The sequence below is a fragment of the Globicephala melas genome, chromosome 10 (assembly GCF_963455315.2).
Source record: "Globicephala melas chromosome 10, mGloMel1.2, whole genome shotgun sequence".
Lineage (NCBI taxonomy): Eukaryota > Metazoa > Chordata > Mammalia > Artiodactyla > Delphinidae > Globicephala > Globicephala melas.
In genome coordinates, this window is record NC_083323.1 from 67,889,552 (window position 1) to 67,911,077 (window position 21,526).

The 21,526-nt window shown below is 39.1% G+C and overlaps 1 protein-coding gene across 3 annotated transcripts in view; it reads right to left on the reverse strand.

The window, feature by feature from the left end:
* The window catches only part of TMEM117 (transmembrane protein 117), a 537,774-nt gene that overhangs the window by 508,485 nt on the left and 7,763 nt on the right, over window positions 1-21,526 (reverse strand). For 2 of the 3 annotated variants that reach the window (XM_030835330.2, XM_060306499.1), the window contains exon 2: window positions 19,338-19,642. In XM_030835330.2, the coding sequence (XP_030691190.1) occupies window positions 19,338-19,614 (277 nt within the window). In that variant the 5' untranslated portion in view covers window positions 19,615-19,642. Of the gene's footprint in view, window positions 1-19,337; window positions 19,643-21,526 lie in introns of those variants that run through there. The other variant, XM_030835335.2, reaches the window with a different exon arrangement.

The window sequence follows — 21,526 nt, forward strand, 5'->3', positions numbered from 1 at the left end:
CACAGCCAAAATAAATAAATAAATAAATGAACAAATGAATGGATAAATAAATATAAATATTAAAGAAAGTCAGGATCATTGTTAAAAAAAAAAGCATTTAAAACACACACACGGGGCTTCCCTGGTGGCGCAGTGGTTGAGAATCCACCTGCCGATGCAGGGGACACGGGTTCGTGCCCCGGTCCGGGAGGATCCCACATGCCGCGGAGCGGCTGGGCCCGTGAGCCATGGCCGCTGAGCCTGCGCGTCCCGAGCCTGTGCTCCGCAACGGGAGAGGTCACAACAGTGAGAGGCCCACATACCACAGAAAAAAAACCACAAAAAACAAAAACACACACACAAGGTAGATAATCAGAAATTCTCAACTAAAAGTTAGCAAATTAGATGCCTAAAATAAAGTATCTTGCCAAAAAAAATTTTCCTGCTTCTTAATACCTGCTGTGTCACTGCATTCTACATTGGCCAAATAGATACAATGCCTTAGTCATAGGTTTTCTACGACAATTTTTTCATTTATTTTTAGAATAGTATCTGTGCTCATAATCATGGTCTGTGCCTGTACTGTTTCCAAGCCAATCCTTGATTACTACAGGATATAAGTCAAAAATGGAAAATGATGAGCCTGCAGTTTGTATATGTAGCAGGTGGTTCTGAAGATAGGGGACTTTGAAAAGCCTTACTCACAACTCACCCCATGAAACAGCAGGGACTACTGCATTCATTTACATCAATAGCCTTTGAGCAATTACCATTTATGATTTAGCACAATTACATATTTAATAATTAACAAATATGTTGTCTAAGGAATGAAGGAATTAAGATAGGACCCAGAAAGCTTATCAACTGCTAGCATGCTTTTTTTCTATCAGAACAATATCTGGATGAACTGCTGAAGACCCAGTAAGGCCTCATACTGTGTTCCAAACATAAATAAATGCTTAGAAAAATACCTCCAATTAATCTTTTACGAAACATTAACTTCTTGTTGGCATACATCAATTACAAAATCAAATCAATAAGGCAATCCACTCTCAAGTGCTGCAAAATTGCTCTGTAATAGCAATTGTATTAAATGCTAGTCATTGTTGTGCAGCCAAACTAGACATTTTATTCAGAGTTAATTTCTAGTCATAAAAGCACGATACCAGTGAGGATGAAGCTGCAAAGAGGAGGTTGCTTCTTTGCATCATCTAACATAATAGACATCTGCCTTCATTCATTCATCTATTCATGCAATTCATAAAATGCTTATTAAACCCCTACAATATGCAATATGGAAAGGGTTTATACAAAGACAAATCAGGGGGCAATATTTGGAACAAATTGTAATGAAGAGATAAGATTTGACATGTAGAGATGCAAGGGAACAGACGGCATGAATTTGAAAGGCAGAAAATGATGAGGCAAGAACAGGGAACAGAAAGCAACACAACTAGGCCTCATATTCCGGATTTTAACAATTGCATTCTACTCTGCATGCAGAAAGAAAATGAGAATACGACTCCGATTGATTGATCACAACTTCAGAGTACATATTTGAAAGCATGTTCCAGTTTGTCCACAAATTTCTGACATCTGTGGGCAGAAAACAGCCAGAAGCATTCAGTTCTGTTAAGTATATAGCGTATATTGTAGGAGGTAATCATTCCTGAAATTTTTCTTCATCTCTCCATGTCCTTACCACCGTAAACATCTGACAAATACGTTATCATTTCTAAAGTGCTTAGAACAATGCCAGGCACATAACTACTATACAAGTATTAAATAAATTAAACGAATGAATCTTTGATTCTCTCTTTTGCTTAGAGGATAACACCTATAAGTCCTCAAGGCCACAAGAAATGGAGTCATTTAAGCCAGGAAATTTCTTTGTGGATAGATTTTTGATAATGAATTCAATTTATTATATACATATAAAGCTATCCAGATTATTTCTTCTTATGTCGGTTTTCTTAAACTATGTCTATCAAGAAATTTATTTCTCTTGTGGGGTTTGAGGGAATTTATTGGCATAAATAAATTGGCATTCCCTACACTTTTGATCTGTTTAGAATCTGCAGTGACACTCCCTCTTTAATTCTTGGTATTGGTAATTTGTTTTCTATCTTTGCTTCTTGGTCAATCTTAGTATAATTTCTAGTCTTATTAATTTTTTCAAAATAATCAACCTTTGGCTTTGTGAATTTTCTCCATTGTTTGTCCTTTTTCTCTTTCCTTTCTGCTCTTCATTATTTTTTCTCCTTTCTACTTACTTTTGGTTCAATTTGCTTTTCTTCTCCTAACCTCTGAAGATGGAAACTTAGAGCAATGATTTAAAACCTTTCTTCTTTTCTAATACAAGCATTTAAATATAAATTTACCTCTAAGCATTGCTTTTGTTACATCCCATAAATTTTGATGTTATATCTTCATCATCATTCAGTTAGAAATATTTGCTTATTTCTCTTGTAAATTCTTCCTTGACCATAGGTATTTAGAACTGTGTTTTTAAATTTCCAAATATTTGGGGATTTCCTCTCTGTGTGTATATGTGTTCTGTGTTGTGTGTATTTGTTTTTTATTTCTAATTTAATTCCTCTGTGATCAGAAAACATACTCTGTATGAGTATCTTCTGAAATTCATCTAGACTTGTTGTATGTTCCATAGTAAGTAAATTAAATAAATATATAAATCCTTGATTCTCCCTTTTGCTTAGCGAAGAATAAACCTTGGGGAATATTCCATTCCACTTGAAAAGAATGTGTATTATGATGTTTTCTGTTTGATATTAGTTTTAAAATAACCTATATTTTTATTAATTTTTCTGTCTAATTTAATTCTATCAATTACTAAAAGGAAAACAGTAAAATTATACAACAATGTTTATGGATTTGATTTTCCTCTCTTTAATTCTATCAGTTTTACTTTCAGATGTTTTGAACCTCTGTAATCAGGTACATATATATTTATGACTGCTATATATTCTGGATGAACTGAGCCATTCATCATTTTGATATGTCTACCTTGGTTTACTTTGTCTGACATTAACATATTCACACCAGTTGTCTTATACTGTTTATGTGATATATTCATTTTCAATCCTGTCAACGTCAATCGCTCTGTCTTCGTAAAGTTTATGTCTTACAAACAGTAAGCATATGCTTGGATCAAGCTTTTTAAATTCAGTCTGACAATCTCTGCCTCTTAATTGTAATGTTTAGGTTTTTTGCATACAATCTAATTACAGATATGTTTGGGTTTAGGTCTACCACTCTGCTGTTTGATTTATCCTTATCCCATCTGTATACTGCTACTCTGCTACTTCTTTCCTGTCTTCTTTTGGCATAATCAAATATTTTTTTAGTTAATTTTAATTTCCTTCCTATTAGATTTCTGATCTATCCTCTTTGTATTATTTTTCAGTGATTGTTCTAAAGATTGCAACATGACTCCTTAACTTATCATAGTTCAAGATTAACATTGTGCCACTTCATAAAAATGAGAATTTTGCCACAGTATAATTCCATTTACCTCCATCCTTTGTGTTATTATTGTCATATATTTTATATCATCATATTTTATAAAGCTCCACAATACAATATTATAAATTTTCCTTTATACATCCAGTTGTCTTTTAAAGAAATTAAGAAAAGGAAAAAATAGTCTTCTAACTTATCCCCATATTTATGATTTCTATTTGCAACAAGAAGTTAGCCATCATTCATACCATTATTCCCCTATATAAAATGTGACTTTATTCTCTAGCTGCTTTCAACATTACCATTTTATCTTTGATTTTCAGCAGTTTGATTATGAAATTGTTAGTGGTCTTCTTCGTATTATCCTACTTGCCTAAGAACAATGTATAAACACTACTTTAAAGTCTTTGTCTGCTAATTGACTTCTGCGTAATCTAGGTGTCTGTTTCTATTAACTACTTTTTCTTTGGACTATGGGTCAAATTGTCCAGGGGTTTTGTTTTTGTTTTGTTTTTGCAAATATAATCAATTTTTATTTTATGCTGGACATTATGAATGATACATTGTAGAGACTCTGCATTCTGTTATCTTCCTCTAAAGAGTGTTGATTTCTTGTTCTATCATGCACTTAAATTATTGGCTAATCACCTGGAACTTGTGTAGGCTTGATTTTATACTTGGTTAGGTTGGGTCTGTGCTGGTTTCCTCCTCAGGCCTGGGGCAAATCCCATAGCCCTAGGATATAGCCTTTACTTCTAAGGGACAGCCCTTCTGGAGGTTCAGTGGAAAGCCCAAGGTGTTTACCAATCCTTCTAACTTAGTTTGAGTCAAACTCCAAACTGTCTCTCCTGTGGTAGACAGCCAGTAAAATCTCTGTTCAGCTCCTTCAACCTTCTAGCTAGTGCTTTTGTTGGGATTCTTGAAGATTCCACCAAGAATGTACAGCCCAGGGCCAGTCAAGAATTCAAGCAGAGTTTATACATAAAATTTGGAGCACTCTACTCTGTGGATATGACTTTTCCAGGATTTCCCTCATTACTTTCCAACTGCTCCATCAGCCCTGAACTGCATATTCTGAGTCCTCAAATCAAAAGAACTGTGGCTTTCTACTGGAGTTCTAGCTGTTACCATGCTTAATGGGCTGGGAAGTACCTTCAGGGTTAAAGCTATATGGATCTCACAAGTATGGCACCCTTTTAACAAGATTGAATCCCCTCCTGTTTCTGCCTTATTTTGGTCACTCTCCAATGTCTTAAAATAGTAGTACTGGGGGAGGAGGAAGGATAAAAAGTTAGAATTTCTATCTGCAGGAAGGTTAGTCTGATATAAGCTATTTCATATTACTAGAACTGGAATCCCAAACATACCCAACATGTATTGAATAATGAATATAGATAGGCATTTCAAACTCAATGTGTCCAAAACAGAAACTTGATTTTTCATACCTAAATCTTTTATTCCCCCAATCTCTCTATTGAATAGCAACACAATCCACCCAGTTGCTCAAACACACACACACACACACACACACACACACACACACACACACACACACACACGATCCATCCTTAAATCTTATGTGTATCACCCACAACCAATCCATCATCAAATCCTATAGGATAAACCTCCAAAATGCATCCTAATTCCATCCACTTCTCCCCATCTCCATACTACCATCCTGAATCAAACCATCATACTCTTTGATAAGGACCAATACAGCAATCTCCTAACTACCAGTTAGAAGTTAGTCTCCCTGTTTTCACTATTTCCCCCATACAGCCATTGTTTTCAGAGCAATCCAAATAATTACTATAAAAATCAGATCATGTCATTTCTCCGCTCAAAGCCCTATGATAGCTTAGTCTTAAAATGAGACAACATTTCTTGACCATGACCTGCCAACTCCTACAACATTAGCTCTTACCTACTTCTTCTTCCTCCTCCCTCTCTAGTCTCCATGAACATCCTTGATGTTTCTCAATCATACCAAAAAGGTTTTCTTTTTGATTTGCTCTTCCTTCAATTTTCAGTGCACTTCTTCCAGATTTTCCCACAGCTAGCTCCCTCTCATCATTCAAGTCTTAGTTCCAATCTAACCTCCTCACCCTATTTAGAGGAGCCTGTATACCGTACTCCACGCACTTTCGGCCACATTTCCCTGTCTTGTTTTCTTTATAGAATATAGCATTATTTGAAGTTATCTCTTTTTAAAATTGTGTTTATTTTTAACTTACTATATCAGTCAGGATAAGCCAGGTTATGCCACGACAACAAACAACTCCAAAATCTCAATGACTTTAAAGCACAAAAGTTTATTCCCCTCTCCTACTACACATCCATTAAGGGTCAGCTAAGAGCTCTACTCCACACTGCCTTCACTCTGGGTCTCAGGTCAATAGAGCAACAACCATCTGGAGCATTGCTGGTTGCTGAGGAAATGAGGAAACAAGACCGGAGGGTCTTGCATGTACAATCAAATGCTCTAGCTCAGAAGTGCAACACACCACTCCTGCTCACAACTAACCAATCAGAATTAATTACAAGACCACAAAGTACAATCCCACCATGTTCCAGAGATGTGTGAGACAGAAATATTTGATGAAATGCATGAATGACCACTATTGTTTATATATCCCCACCAGAGCATACAACATATGAGAAAAAGAATCCTGAGTGTCTTCTTGTTTTTATTATTATTCACTGTTGTATCCCCAGTGCCTGGAATTGGGTCTCCCATAAAACAGGCACTCTAGAAATACCTCTTGAATGAATCTCTTTCATTAATTCTTCTTGTATATCTAGGGCTAGAAAATCTAGACTTGCTCAAAGTATTTTGTCTGAAAATCTTCCTCCACCCACTGCTGATAGTTTTCTGAGAAAGAGTAAGAATACTCTTCTTTCATTTTCAACTTGATCTGCCATCTAAAATTCAGCTGTTAAATAAATTCTCTGTCCTGGTTTAAACAAGGATTGTCAAGGGCTTGTGTTTCCAAAATTTAATAAAGGGGACAGTCTAGCAATCTATTTAGGCTCTAAATAGAAGCAGGAAAGCAACCTAGAAATAAATGAATAGGGTCATTTTTCCTGGGGCTAAACTAACAGACTCATGGCTGGGGTTATAATGGGGGAAAAACCTAGGAAGGGCTGTGAACCTCCATCTCTACAACACCCCACCCCCTTATATGGACAGAACATCTATTCATCCCTAGAGAAAGAAAAGATGCTTAAAACTCTATGTGGGAAATGTGAGAGTCAGGACAGACAATTGGGGCTGCCGCCAGGAACGTCTTCCCCACCTCCACTGCTGAAAATACCACTACAGAGTGAATACTGCTAGCGGCAGGGATGGGAACAGGCACAGAGTGGAGTGCCTTTAAAATTCGTTAAAATCACTTAAAAACCCACCATTAAAAAAGCAGCTTTCTTCCCTTCTATATCCCACTAGAGGGAGGGAGGTGAGGTGACAACCCCCATAAAAGAGCCATAATGGGGAGTTCAGAAGAGTAAAGAAATTGCCAGAATAAAAATCATTGATTGTGCACTATTTCAGAGTAAACCAAGAAGCAGGGCTCAAGGGCTTCACTAAAAACACCGATTTTAAATATAGTATATCTATCTTAGAAACTACATTCTTAAGGTCACGCTGATGTGTTTGTTCATTGGTGTTCCCCTTTTTGCACTTAAGGGAAAAGGACTGTTTACAATGAGATGCCTGTGATCTTGCCAGCACATCTCAACCCCACTTCCATTTTCCTTTCTGCTCACTCTGCTCAGCCACTGGCCTCTTTGCTGTTCATCAAACACTCAAAATACACGAGTGCCTTGGGGCTTGCCCTGCTCTCTTCTGTAGTTTTCCCCCCAAAAAAGCTACTTGGATTGCTCCTTCATCTCCTTCAGGCCTTTGCTCAAATGTCATCTTTTCAGAGAGGGAATTCCAGCAACTTCCCAGACCCCTCCCTAGAGTTTTCCTGCTTTATTGTCATGACAGAATGTATTGCCCTCTGACATAACATGTGATGACTTATTTGTTTATTGTCCATCTTTTCCCACTAAAACATAAGCTCCATCAGGGTGGGAGCTTTGTATTGTTCAATGCTGGATCCCCAGGGCCTAGAAAATGCTCAGTAAATATTTACAGAATGAACAAAATAAAGCCCTATATAATCAAGGTTCCTATACTTTGCAAGTGAATTGAGACAAATCAAAGAGCATGATTCAAAGGAGTGGGCAAGGGCAAACAGACACGAAGCTTCAAAACAGAAATTCAGTGCCATTAGTGTCTTCACAGCTTTATTTATATCTGTGAGCATAAATCTCCTTTTTCCTAAAGTGTCTTCTAGTGTTACAAGTAACCAGAATAATATATTCATTTCTTTCAGCAAACTTAGAAAAGAAGGTAGGATGATCTAAGGATAATTTAAGTTCCAATCTTAGAAATGGATTGATATATCTTATGTTTGGTAAATGATAGGCATGGACTCAGGAAACTGCAGTACTTGAAATCAAATCTTATTTTTATCAATAAAAGGAGAAGAATAGTGAGTGTGCCTGAACTTCCTTCACACCCTCTCTTCCTTCCTTCCCTGCTACCCCATCCTCATTGCCTCTGCTAAATCGAGCCTTGATCACCTGAGGGCAGGTGCACCCCAGCCACGGAAGCACACCTCCTGCCTCAAGGTCAACTCATCCTGCGTTCATCTTCCTACAACAGTACCTTGATCTTGTCATCCTGTGGTCAAAGCTTTAGATTTTCTTCTTTGATTTCACATATTTTAGGGTTTGGGTTTTTTCCCACAACAAGATTGTACTACTTTTGTAATTTAAAATTTGAAAGGGACAGACATGCTCCATGGCTTGCTATCGTTTCCAAAATAAATTTTAAGCTCCTGAACCTGAAACTCAATACTCTCCACAATTTGCCTTGCAGCTTCCCTTTCCCGCCTCAAATTTGCTGATGCAGATTCACACTATACCCCAGAACTATTTGTCCTTTTCCTCCCCACAACTTTGTGCTTGCCATTTCTCCAGCTTAGAATGCCCTCCTTCTCTCTCCAACAGAATCCTACTGGGAGTGCAAGGCAAGGCTCAGATTCAGACTCAGGAACTGTTGTAGAAACAGTGGTCAGATACACAGTACTCGGGAGATGGTGAGTTCACCGTTATTAGAGGTGCTCAAATACTGGCTGAAAATATAGCAAGGATGCTCTCACCAACTCCATTCACACTGAGATGCTATGGTTCCCATGAATTCCTGCTCCTATTAAGGAGACTTATTGAACCACTTCTATTGGGAATGACCTCTTGCCCCTTCAGAATAGACTGCCCATCCTGCTTACATGGCAACTATCATATGCTGGCATTGCAGTTATAGTACAGCTGTATTTTCATGTATGTGTCTAATCTCTTAGCTCACTGCAACCTCCTGAAAGACAGTGTCTCATGGCACCTAGCACTGTCCCTTGCAAATGAGAGGTACTTGATGTTTGTCAGTGATGATGCTGAAAAATGGTACAGTTCAAACAGGAATCAATTGGGAAGGACATAAAAGAAAGAGGGAGATAGGTCATGAAGCAGCAAGGAACTGTTTTATATTCTCTCATGAGATGGTCAGTCAGGTACAGTCACAAGAGGAAACACAAAGAGAGACAAAGGAAAATATTTATTGTACTCACAGATCCTAGAGAGACATGCCACAGGGAGGCCACACAGGGTCAGAGGCTTGGAGGGCCAAGGGAGCAATCTCAATCAGCCAGGCGGGGTGCAAGAAAGTAAGGACCCGCAGGCCAGTACCTTTACAGGGGGTCAGGGCCACATAATCAAAAGGTGTGATGGATTTGACTGGTGTGTTTGAATGTCACTAGGTCACAGTCAGGGGAGGACAAGAAGGGGAACTTGTGGCAAAGGCCAGTCTCCTCACACTGGTGCACCTGGTCACCTGGGTCAGGTGCTCACAGCCTGTTCATAGGGATGTGGAAGCAGCAGGAAAATATGGAGTTTAAAATTTACACTACAAACGTTAACTTCCCCGGGCTGCTGGAAGGTAAGTTCAAACTCGCTCTCCCAGGTTTCCGTGTGTACACACTCACCTAACTCTTAGCGGGTCTATCCATTTCGATAGGCGTGTCCTCAAGGACACACGAAGAATCATCACGAGCACAGACAAGCCTAGGGAAATCCTGAAGCGTGATCACATTCCTCTGGAATCCAGGGAAGAAGTAAAGTCCAGCACAGGCTGTGAGATTACTGATGGCTGCCAGGGCAGAGAGCACCATGCTGAGATCTTCTGGGTCAGCACCAATGACAGGCTCTGTCCGGGAACTGTACAACTTCTCGCGGGGTCAACTAAATGACTTTCTCTGTCCAAAACAGAGGGCTGGTCAGGCAGGAGGTGGTGCCAGAAAAGATCCCTGCACGCAGGCAAAGTGGAGCGAAGCCGTGGGGAGTGGCCTTGCACAACCCAGTCCTGAGGCTCACCGGCTGCCTGTTCCCCATCTGGGATGCCTGAAACGGCACCTGTCTGGGAACCAGGAGGCTTCAGTTTATGTTCCAATTTTACTGCTGGCTATTGTTGTGACCTTGGAGCCAGGCAAATCAACCCTGTACATTTCTATCTACCCATCACTAATAAGTCTGAGTCACAGCCACAATAAAAATACAAATCAAAAACAACAGAACTGCTTCGACTACCACTTCTACTCAGAATCAAATATGCAGCTTCAAGTCCACCACCAGAAAGCAACTAGACTTTGTCTTTGGCAAGGCTGTGCACCCCGTATTCCAGCCTGACCCCCTGTGCACCCCCAGGTCTTCTAATGGCCTTTTTTCCCCCTTCTATCTGGAATCCTGCAAAGCAACACAGCTACCACATCAGAATGTTCTCCTGCGTTCTCCCATAAACCAACACTCACCCTTCGAAATAGATCTCCCGATGATGCTGACTGTTAACACCCTTGTTAGTTCATCACCCTCCCAAGTAGCGCAGACTTCAAGCCAGTGAAAATACCTGATTCAAGAAATGATTCTAGGTATGAGCATTAATAAAAGAGAAAAGAAAACAAACCATGGAAAACTTTTGTCAGTGTCCTTTCAAATCACACTCCTCTCCCACCCAAGACTATTTACCCTATTATTTGAAAAACAAACAAAACTTCTATCAATGTGGTTTTAAATGAACAAGTGATCAAGCACTCTTCGCTTCCAATTTTACTATGTATTGTTTAACCAGCTGGCTAGTTCCACCCTGGCAAGTTATATTTCACTCATCAGTGAAGCAGTTTCTCTTAGCACCGTGTGTGAGGGTCTAGTTGCGGCAATTCCATTTGATAGGTGCTTTCGTAAGAAATTTATGCCATTACCCCCCATAGGTGGGAAATGAGGAGAAGAAGTGGAGGCCAGGATTGGACCTGGAAAGGAAAGAGTACCTTGGCCCCTGAATTGCTCATCTCTACCAAGTACAGTAAAACGTACCGAGAAAGGTACTTGGTTAATAATTGCTTAATTATAATGCTCTAACCTGAGTTAGTTTTATTAAGTCCTCGAGGTATCTTTTTACAGCGTTTGTATCCTCTGTCCTATGAAAACTAGAGCAGCCAGACAATCCCAGCACACTGGAAGCTGCAGCAGGTGGCCCTTTAGTGTTAATGGCTGCACTGCAAACTAATGAAGGCACCTAATAAACAGGTATGGGAGGAAGCGGCTGTACAGTTGGGGTTTCCAGCTTCACCTTCCTTTCCTGCTCAATGAGAGAGAACATTTAAGTAACAGGAGAAGTTTTTTGTAAAGGGCTACCAAGTTCAGTAACTATTAGACATCAAATTCCCCTTTGAAGAGGGGTGTTCCTTGGGGATTATTTTAATGCTAACTATCATTTTCCTAGCTTACCTTTCCTAACCTCTCATATCAAAAACCTTGCTTTTTTTCTCCCATGTTAAAGGCCACTCCAAGCAATGGTATAACATTTTCTCTAACATGAATTCTGTGGTCACTCTGAGCTCAAAATTATTTTACTCCACAAAAAGGAATTATGTGTTGACAATGCAAGCATGTAGAAAAATGAAGATTCTGGCACTGTGTATACATTGGTTGAGAATGAAGATGGTAATAAACATTTAAATAATATCGATCATGAGTATCAAACACTGTATCTTGAGAAGACAAAGCTTAAAACTGTAGATATTCTATCTAAGTATCATTTGACCACATACATAGCATTTGTTCAAGTAATTCCTGCAAAAGGAAGTATTTATCATCTTGAGAATGCAATACTTAAAATAATCAGTTGTTGACAATCACCCTGGGTAATAATAAATATACTATTTTTAATGTACTATAAACTATCAGGATAGTTACTATCAACTATCAGAGTCATTTACACTACTCGGGTATTCAGATCTTAAATTAACACAAAAGAGGTCAGATCGTACCCACATCATTGCATTAAAATAATAGTTTTTCCTTCCTAAATATCTGATGAAATCTGTTTCTTCATGTGTTGATCTTCCTGTATCCCCAAGACTATCTTACCCACACTTTCTGGAATGTCTGAAACTTTTCTATTCTAAAATGATAAAATCACATGTGTAGCTCAAACACAAAGAAAAAAAATTCAAACTAGACTTAAAGCTAAGACAATAGAAAACAAACAAGCATTTACCTTTATTAAATCCATTAAATGACAAAACATTGTTGAGTTACTTGGTATTTTATGGGCAACAGCTTTTTGTTTAAATAAAATGAAAGAAAAAAACCCTAGAATTTGTTTCCTCAGATTTCTAGATGTATTGAGAATGCTTTATTTAGAATTTCCTGTTTAAAACTAAAACAGACATAGGTACACAGAAAACAGCAAACTCTTTAATATTTTGCATAATATAAACAAAGAAAAAAACCTTCAACATGTATTTTTCTTTTGTAGATGTCTAGTTATCAGTCAAACCATAATTTTTTAAAAATCACAGCCTTCTAAAAAAGAATTGTGATTTCTATGCAGGTGGATATCTTGGGGGGACCAAAGATTTATATGAAATGTTGCTTATAGTCAAGTACAGGTCCATTATCCAATTACTGTAATTCTGAAATCCGAAAGACTCTATATTTGTAACTGATGTGTTCGTAAGACCTGACCAAACCTGAATTCATTTAGCAGCAAGACCTAACCTGAACTGATTTGAGGCTGTTTATAGCCTTTATACCACTTCATGTGAATACTTATACATATACACATACACATACACATACATATACATTCAGCTACAGATATATCGATGTGTTTGATGATGGAGTATTTCCTCAGTCCCATAGGGCAAGCTACTAAATGTAGGCACATGCACTGACGTCTTAAACATGTCTGGTCTCGAGGTTTGGATAAGAAATGGTGGGCTTGGATTAAGGTACATAAATCCATACTGTGCTGTACTGAGTACTATTCAAGGTAAGTGGGCCATTGCCTATGTTCTCATTACCTCAACCCATCATTTACCGAAATCATTATCTTCTCTAACTGGATTCTCCTAATGAGTCTTTCTTTTTTTAATAAGATAATCACTCCCTTAATCATTCATCCCAATATTCCTAGTCACCCATAATTTCACCTTTACTCTCACCTCCTCACATCTCATCAGCTGTTGAGGCTTCACAAGGTTCCGAGAGTCCCCACCCTGATGCCCACTGTACCACCCCTATTCCAGATTGGCCTGAACTATCTCAAGCCTGCATGACTGCACAAGGCTCCAAAAATACTTTCCTACTCTTTTCTACTCCCTTAACCTCTCCCTCTCCAATTCCCTCTAGATTCTGCTTCAAGATTAATCCTGCCATCATCTCCCATCTTGTTCAAATACTTTCCTTGATCCAAATACTGCAGTAGAAGGGAGAAAGACCAAAGTACAAGACTGGCATAAAAAGACAAAGAATTCAGACTCAGCCTACCTTGCTGTTGCAACTCCTGCTCTTTCCTAACACAAACCTTTCACTCCAGTCAAAATGAGCATGACCTCCTCAGTTTTCCCCCACTCTAAAAAAAATCTAAACTGTTCTCCTCCTTTGCTCACACCATCTACCTCATGACCTAAAATTTGTAATGAATTCTTTGCACCATATTTGACTATTCTAATCCCACTCATGCTTCAGACTCCCTTACATCCCACGTTGGCAGCAAAGTTTTCTTTCCCCTTCCTGGCCCACCGTGACCTCCCTTCTTGAATTCCCACAACTCTCACAGTCTGTACATTTGATACTTGATGTGCATTTCCTTGTATTGTCAGAGTAATTAATTTTTCATGCATATGCATCTTATCTCTTTAACCAGATTTTAAATTCCTTGAGAGCAGAGACCATGTCTGGTATTTTATAAATGAATAAATGAATACTCTTCTATAGCTTACAATAAAAAGGCAACACTGGCAAAGATAACATGTAAAAGACAAAGGAATATTAATTTATTTATTCATTCAAATTTATCAAATAATACTACATTCCGGGCATTGTTTTAGGCACTGAGGATTAAATGATAAGCAACACAGCACAATCTCTGCCCTTGTGCGGCTTATGGTATGGCTAAGACGTGAAACATTAATGAAATAATTAGGCAAATAACTATATACATGAATATATATGTTTCCAAAAAGGAACTATGCAATATTAACAGGTCCAGCATCATTACTATACACTATACCTGTCAGAGCAGTCTAAGTCGGCCTGCCCTTCATCCATGTAAAAAAGGAAAGTGCAACTAATAGAGGCTTTCTGCACATGTTAGAAAACAAAAAGAAATGAAGGGATACAAATAGCAAGAGCAGTCTGTTTGAGAAATACATTTGTCATAATCTTGATGTTCTAATATCCATCCCTAGATAAAGCTATTCAATCAGAAGGCATTATTTAGACCCTGATCACTTTGCCCTTCATAGAATTACTTTCAGTGAATACAATATCACAAATTTCTTTTATGCTTAAAAGTTATACTCTAAACTTTTATGAAAGTTTGCTTTAAAACACAAGAATACGAAATCCATTTCTGCACTTGCCGCCTCACCATTTAGTGTGTCTTACACCAAAAAAAAAAAAAAAAAAAATTCCTTACCAGAGTTTAGGGCAAGAAATTCTAGAATTTAGTGCAAAGAAAAATTCCCCCGTGAAACTTGCAATTTTCATCATTTCTGATATCCAAAGATATGTAATGTATCACATTTCCCCTTTTGCCCAGCCTCCAAGGAAGCTCAAAACCAACACGGTAGCAAAACTCATGAAATCAAAACATATTTGATTCTGTGGTACTCATTTACTATTCCTATTGTATTAAACATAAATGTTTTTGTAAGTCATTTCAATTCTTTTTTTTGAATAAAAATGATTTCTTCAATAAGCTCAAAAAATTAAGTTCCCCTTTCTATGTAAGCCTTATCAGCATAATAATTTTAGGTTTCTCTATTCATGGATATCCCAAATGTATAATCCTCCAAAAGGGTAGAATGCATTATTTGAACACACACTTATTTTTTTAAACAATGGAATCATCGAAAAAAATTGAAAAGAGAGGCACTGGAAAAGTATAAACTGATATTCCAATGGAATCTAATTTTCATAAATCCTGATATAATACTTACCTCAACAAGATTCAGTGTTGAACCTAAAGAAATTTTTTAAAAATGTATTAATTCTCATTTCACATGTGCTCTTAAATTATATTCTGCATTTGGGAAATTTGTGACCAGCCTGAAGTCTTACAAGTTTAGTGCTACTATGAAGGAAAACCAACTCTCTCATTTTATTCCAATCATACAGCACAGGTGAGAGGGGAATAGTTCTAAATGCATTTAATCATTTCTGTCTCTGATAGACAGGCATGGACATATATACACTACCAAACGTAAGGTAGATAGCTAGTGGGAAGCAGCTGCATAGCACAGGGAGATCAGCTCGGTGCTTTGTGACCGCCTGGAAGGGTGGGATAGGGAGGGTGGGAGGGAGGGAGACGCAAGAGGGAAGAGATATAGGAACATATGTATGTGTATAACTGATTCACTTTGTTATAAAGCAGAAACTAACACACCATTGTAAAGCAATTATACCCCAATAAAGATGCTAAAAAATTAAAAAAAAGCAATTTCCAATTTGCAAGAGTCAGCATTTTTATTTGGGACAAATCCCACTACAAATTATAAATCATGAGAGGGTTTCATGTTGTTAACTAAATAGCCACAGCATTGTAATATTCATGTCTCATAAAAAATAAAATTTATAACCAATGAACTGGATTAAATCAAGTGATCACAGAATCATTCACTCTTCCTCACGCATGCTTTAAAATGGCAATATTGTGTCGTCTTTTTGGAATCTACAAAGAAGAGACTTTCCATAATAAAATAAGTGAGGGAAGACTCAAGTTAATGAAATGAAAGCGGTAGTGGCACTCTAGTTAATATTTTTATTTGGCATTTCATTGGAGAATTACAAAAATAAAAAGAAACTGTTTACTTGATCACACAAAATGATTCTGATTATTTTGTAAACCATTCCAATTTCTGTAACAAAAATTTCTGTACTTGTAGTGAACAATCCCACTCCTCTCAACATACATACACCATCATTACCATTACCACCACCTACCACAAACTTGCACCTACAAATTGTTAAAGGTTTAAATAAGGCCTTTTAAAAAAGTGAATTATGGGGCTTCCCTGGTGGCACAGTGGTTGAGAGTCCGCCTGCCGATGCAGGGGACACGGGTTTGTGCCCCGGTCTGGGAGGATCCCACATGCCGCGGAGCGGCTGGGCCCGTGAGCCATGGCCGCTGGGCCTGCGGGTCCGGAGCCTGTGCTCCACAGCGGGAGAGGCCACAACAGTGCGAGGCCCGCATACCGCAAAAAAAAAAAAAAAAGTAAGCCGTGACTAAATGTGATTTTAGTATAAGAGATAGGACGGCAATAGAATAACTTAGTGAAATGCAGTAATTACAAAACCAAATGATCTGCCCTTATTATTAATATCATTACCTCCACCATATGATTTTCATTCAGTCTTTTATAATATAGGCTGATAACTTTTCTCCAAACTGTATATTTTGGTCTAAGCTTGCCTTAGCTTTCTACCCTGAGCAAGTTTATGGAATGGATTACAGATGCATCCAGCCATTGCTTGTAATGGATATCTATTGTTTTGCCTGCTCAGCACCCTTCGCCCACTTTTGAAAACTGACCGTCTCTCGCTTACCCCCTCCCCTTGACCTCTTCCATCCATATGATTACTATAAACAACACCATGCTTGTTCAATGTTCAGTGGATGGCCCAGCTCACACCCAGTTCCCAGTTATCCTCTGTGTCAATGACCCCCAACTCTCCATTTAACTTTAGCGCCCACTCTCTAAAGAACACACCCTAGTTGGGAATCACCACTAAAGAATGCCTATACTTCTGTTCCAACATGCCATCTAACCACACCCATCAGTCCGTTCCCTCCTCTTACTCCCGTTTCACCTGTTCCGTTTCATCCAAATCTTCAGGCCCTTGCCCACTCCTCCGAAACCACTGTTTTCCTCACCTCCTTTCCACACCCAGCCAGAACCCCCTACTAATCAAATCAATACCTCTTTTACTAGAACTCTCCATTGATTTTCCATCCTTTGTTTCCAGTACAGCAAGCCTGAGTGTTCCCCGACCAGGTGAATCACTCCAATTCTGTTCCAGGTGACTGAGCTCTCACAGAGAAAGCTGTTCCACTATTCAGATTGGTATCGTTCAAATTTATAGCGACTAACCACCTCAGCCCTCGGTGATCATCAGTAACCCTTTCATTTGTCCTAGTCAGTTCACATCTATATTCCCTAGAGTAGCTCTTCCGAAGTTGGACCACTTTCTTAAGCCCCTTGCTCATCGATCCCTCCATCTTTATCTTTAGCTCTTCCTTCCTCGTAGTGAAATAGAAATCACCAGGTGGGAGCACACTCACCTCTCTACTCCTCCAACTCAAATGTACTAGAGTACCAACCTTGATCTCACTCATGACTATTTCTGAGGAACCGGGGTGTCTCCTCCTGTCCTCTCTAAGGCCACTGTTTGTGGCCTGTGTCCTAAGTCACAGACCAAAGCAACCTTCAGAGATGCTGTCTTCCTTCTATATCTTTACCTGCACTTCAGTCTAGCTTCTTCCCCATGACAAGCAGATCAATTAATCTCACTCCTCAAATAAAATCACCATCATCAAAAATAACAAGAGGGGCTTCCCTGGTGGCGCAGTGGTTGAGAGTCCGCCTGCCGATGCAGGGAACACGGGTTCGTGCCCCGGTCCGGGAGAATCCCACATGCCACGGAGCGGCTGGGCCCGTGAGCCATGGCCGCTGAGCCTGCGCATCCGGAGCCTGTGCTCCGCAATGGGAGAGGTCACAACAGTGAGAGGCCCGCGTACCGCAAAAAATAAAAATAAAAAAATAACAAGAAAAACAAAATCTCCCCTTAGCCTTTTTTCCATGTATAGCTACTTCCCATTTCCTTCTTCCATTTCCTCATCAAATTTCTTGAAACTACATATTTTATAATATAAAATATGTACATTTTATATGTTTATGCAATAGAAACAGATGGCAACAGTTTGAGGAGTAGAGATTGAGAAGAATATATATATAATGTTATGTGTATGTATGCATATATATTTGTTGTTTATTCCCTAAACCATTGCCATCTGTTTCTCACCAAACTTCTAGACTGAAAATACCCACACTAGGTCACCTATGATCTTATAATTGCTAAATTCAAAGTTTCATTGCTAAGTTCTCTCCCTAATTGACCCAGTAGCATTTAAAACTTTCTTTCTCCCCATAGCATTTATCACCTCTTTGCATTTTATACATTTACTTGTTTAGAACCTTTCTTCCTCCTGTAGGATGTGTTTATGAGGGCAGATACCCTGCTTTTTTGATTCGATGTCTAGAATAGTGCCTGGCATAATAAGTAACCAATGAATTTGTTGAATAAATTGCACCCACCTCCTGGCCAAAATCGATTGGGCCAGAGGTAGGAACCACACCCAACCTGGGTCAACTTCGTTTAAATCTAAGAGTTTAAGCTTGGGACCAAGAGTCAAGCCAGTCTGTCTAAGTGGATGTAAACTGATCTTCAGTGTGAAAGGAGAATAAAGCAGATATGAGAGAGAAGTCGAGACAAAAACATCCTGGTAGAATGCAAGCCCCTGGTTCCATTATCCCATTTATCAAAACAAATTCTACTCTTGGTCTCTGTGAAATATCCCAATACCCGTATAGTAAGTTACCTTTTAAACTTAACCAAATTTAGTCTCTTTTTCTGTTGCTTACTACCAAGAGATTCCTTACTATAATAGTGTTCTGTGGTTGATCAGGCTCAAAGTAAACATTCTAAAGCCAATGTTCAAAAACAAAAAAAAAAGGAAAGAGAGAAATGAGGGGAAAAAGTTAAGAGTTCCTGTTCTAATTCCCTGAATGAACAATATGTGTAAATATATGGGCAATGGTTAACTTACTTTAATGAGAATGTGGTGTGATATGGAAGCATTCTCTTTATGATTTACAAACCTTTTATGATACCATACTTAGGTACTACTTATGGGAAAAGAGCTATTTACATGTCTTCTTTAAATAAGATTACAGATACAATCATTTTAGATGTAACACCATTTTATAAAATTAAGTTTAGAACTAATTTTACCTCATGCTAATATTCCTAAGGCCATAGAAAAGTACACCATTAAACACAGAACAGTTGAAGAACCAGAGCTACAACAGCACATAACTAATTAAGGCTGGAAGGCAAACTGAAATGCATTCTAAACTGGCAGTTAGAAATAACAAAGCTCTATCCTGGAGTATAGAATTAAATAATTATCTGCATTACATTTCATGGGTACTTACCAAACAAACGCTGATGGAACAGAAATTTGCCAGCTATTAGTCCTATGAGAATGGCAAGGAGCCATAGAAGCACCTTCAAAAGCCTCCAGCCAACTTCTCTAGGGTATTTATTTGTTACAAATGAAAAACAGTTTCCAACAACAATAACGTTGGCTTCTGTTTGGCTATGAGAAACTGGGTCCTCCGCAAATATTAAGAAGTTAAAGAAGATCACCAAGTAAGCCACAATCAACCGAGACCAGGGATGCTGGAAATAATAACGGAAGTCTTTACCCATCCTTCAAAACTTCAATTCCGTAGTTTACCTGCATAAGAAAAGATACACAGGGTTAGAGCAGAAGAACAAGTAGTCTCTGTCTTCCTGTTATCTGTTCAGATTTATAACAGCTCAATAGAGAGGTATTTGGAAAAGACCTATTCCTATTTGTGGCACCAAGACAAGCCTGACATTGAGGATTGTCCCTTCCCCATCATCTCGTCATACCTCTGATCTATGGGGATTTAGGAAAGAAGGAGAGTATTGGAAAGAGTAGGGGTAGAGGGAGGGACATGAGAGGGCAGATCATGGTCCAAAATTGGGATGATGACTGAAATCATAGGTAAAAATCATCTCAGGAGGCAATATACAGCAAAAAAAAAAAAAAAAAATGCAACACTCTTCCTCTTTTAGATTATCATTTTTATGTTACAATCATAATACATATCATTTAAAAATTAAAGCAATGTAGAGGTAAACTGAGGACATATTAACAAAATATAAACATCCTCCTGGGCTTCCCTGGTGGCGCAATGGTTAAGAATCCGCCTGCCAATTCTGGAGACACGGGTTTGAGCCCTGGTCCGGGAAGAACTCATGTGCCGTGGAGCAACTAAGCCCTGAGCCTTAGAGCCCGTACTCTGCAACAAGAGAAGCCACTGCAATGAGAAGCCCGCGCACCGCGCCCGCAACAAGAGAAAGCCCGCGGGCAGCAATGAATATCCAACGCAGCCAAAAATAAATAAATGTATTGATTTATTTATTAAAAACAAAAAATCCTCCTCTGACCAAACCCCTCTCCTCAGAGTTAAGGTCCCTTAATAATTTGATGGATATACTTTCAGACCTTTTTTTTTTTTTTTTCACATTGACAAAAATGTGTGTGTGTGTGGGCTTTTACAAAAACGTTCACAGTCTGGGGCTTCCCTGGTGGCGCAGTGGTTGAGAGTCCGCCTGCCGATGCAGGGGACGCGGGTTCGTGCCCCGGTCCGGGAGGATCCCACATGCCGCGGAGCGGCTGGGCCCGTGAGCCGTGGCCGCTGAGCCTGCGCGTCCGGAGCTTGTGCTCCGCAACGGGAGGGGCCACAGCAGTGAGAGGCCCGCGTACCGCAAAAAAAAAAAAAAAAAAAAAAAAATGTTCACAGTCTACTTGCCAAATAATTTCAACACAGAATAAGGTTCATGAAATAGCTAAGTCTATGGCAGAGTAGTTGCATGTAGGAGAGCTTTTAGGCAACTCTGCTTGTGGGAAGTGAAGAGGAAGGGGAAGATTTCACAGAGGAGGACATACCCAAATTGGAGGTTGGGGGATCAGTAGGATTTTTTTCCCCAGTGAAGGAGGCAAGGATGCTCAATCTAGGCATGTGCAAAGGCACAGAGGCATTGCAAAATATGTGATATGCCTAAAGGGCCAGGCCCTAACGTGGATGTACACTTTGAGTACAGAAGCTTTCCTAAAATGCTGATGTCCAGGCCCCACCCCCTAAGTCTTGCTCAGCTCCTCTCTCTTTCCTCTTTGGGAGCCAGCCTGCCCATAGGAACACAAGCCTGTCTAGGTCCATCAGGTGTGGGACTGGGTGATTCAGTCTATCTAATTCTGGGGTTCAGTTTTGGTGAGCCCATTTGGTGCTCAGACTAAGCTATAGTTCTTTTTTTTCCCCCCGCAAGAAAGCTGATTAAATCTGGGGTAATAATAATAATAATAAAATTCTCATTTTACACGTGGCCAAAAATACAGAGAGCAAGTCAAAAACCTGGAGTAACTGGAAGTCAATGGAAGATCTGAGGATAGGCTCCAAGGCTGGCTCCCAAGTTCCAGTCCAGCATTCTGGGCTGATGAATGTCAAGTAAACCCACTATCTAAGCTAATGAAGACCTGGCTTAGCTATCTTAGAAAAGCTATGTAAACATACAAAACAACTGGCAGTAAAAT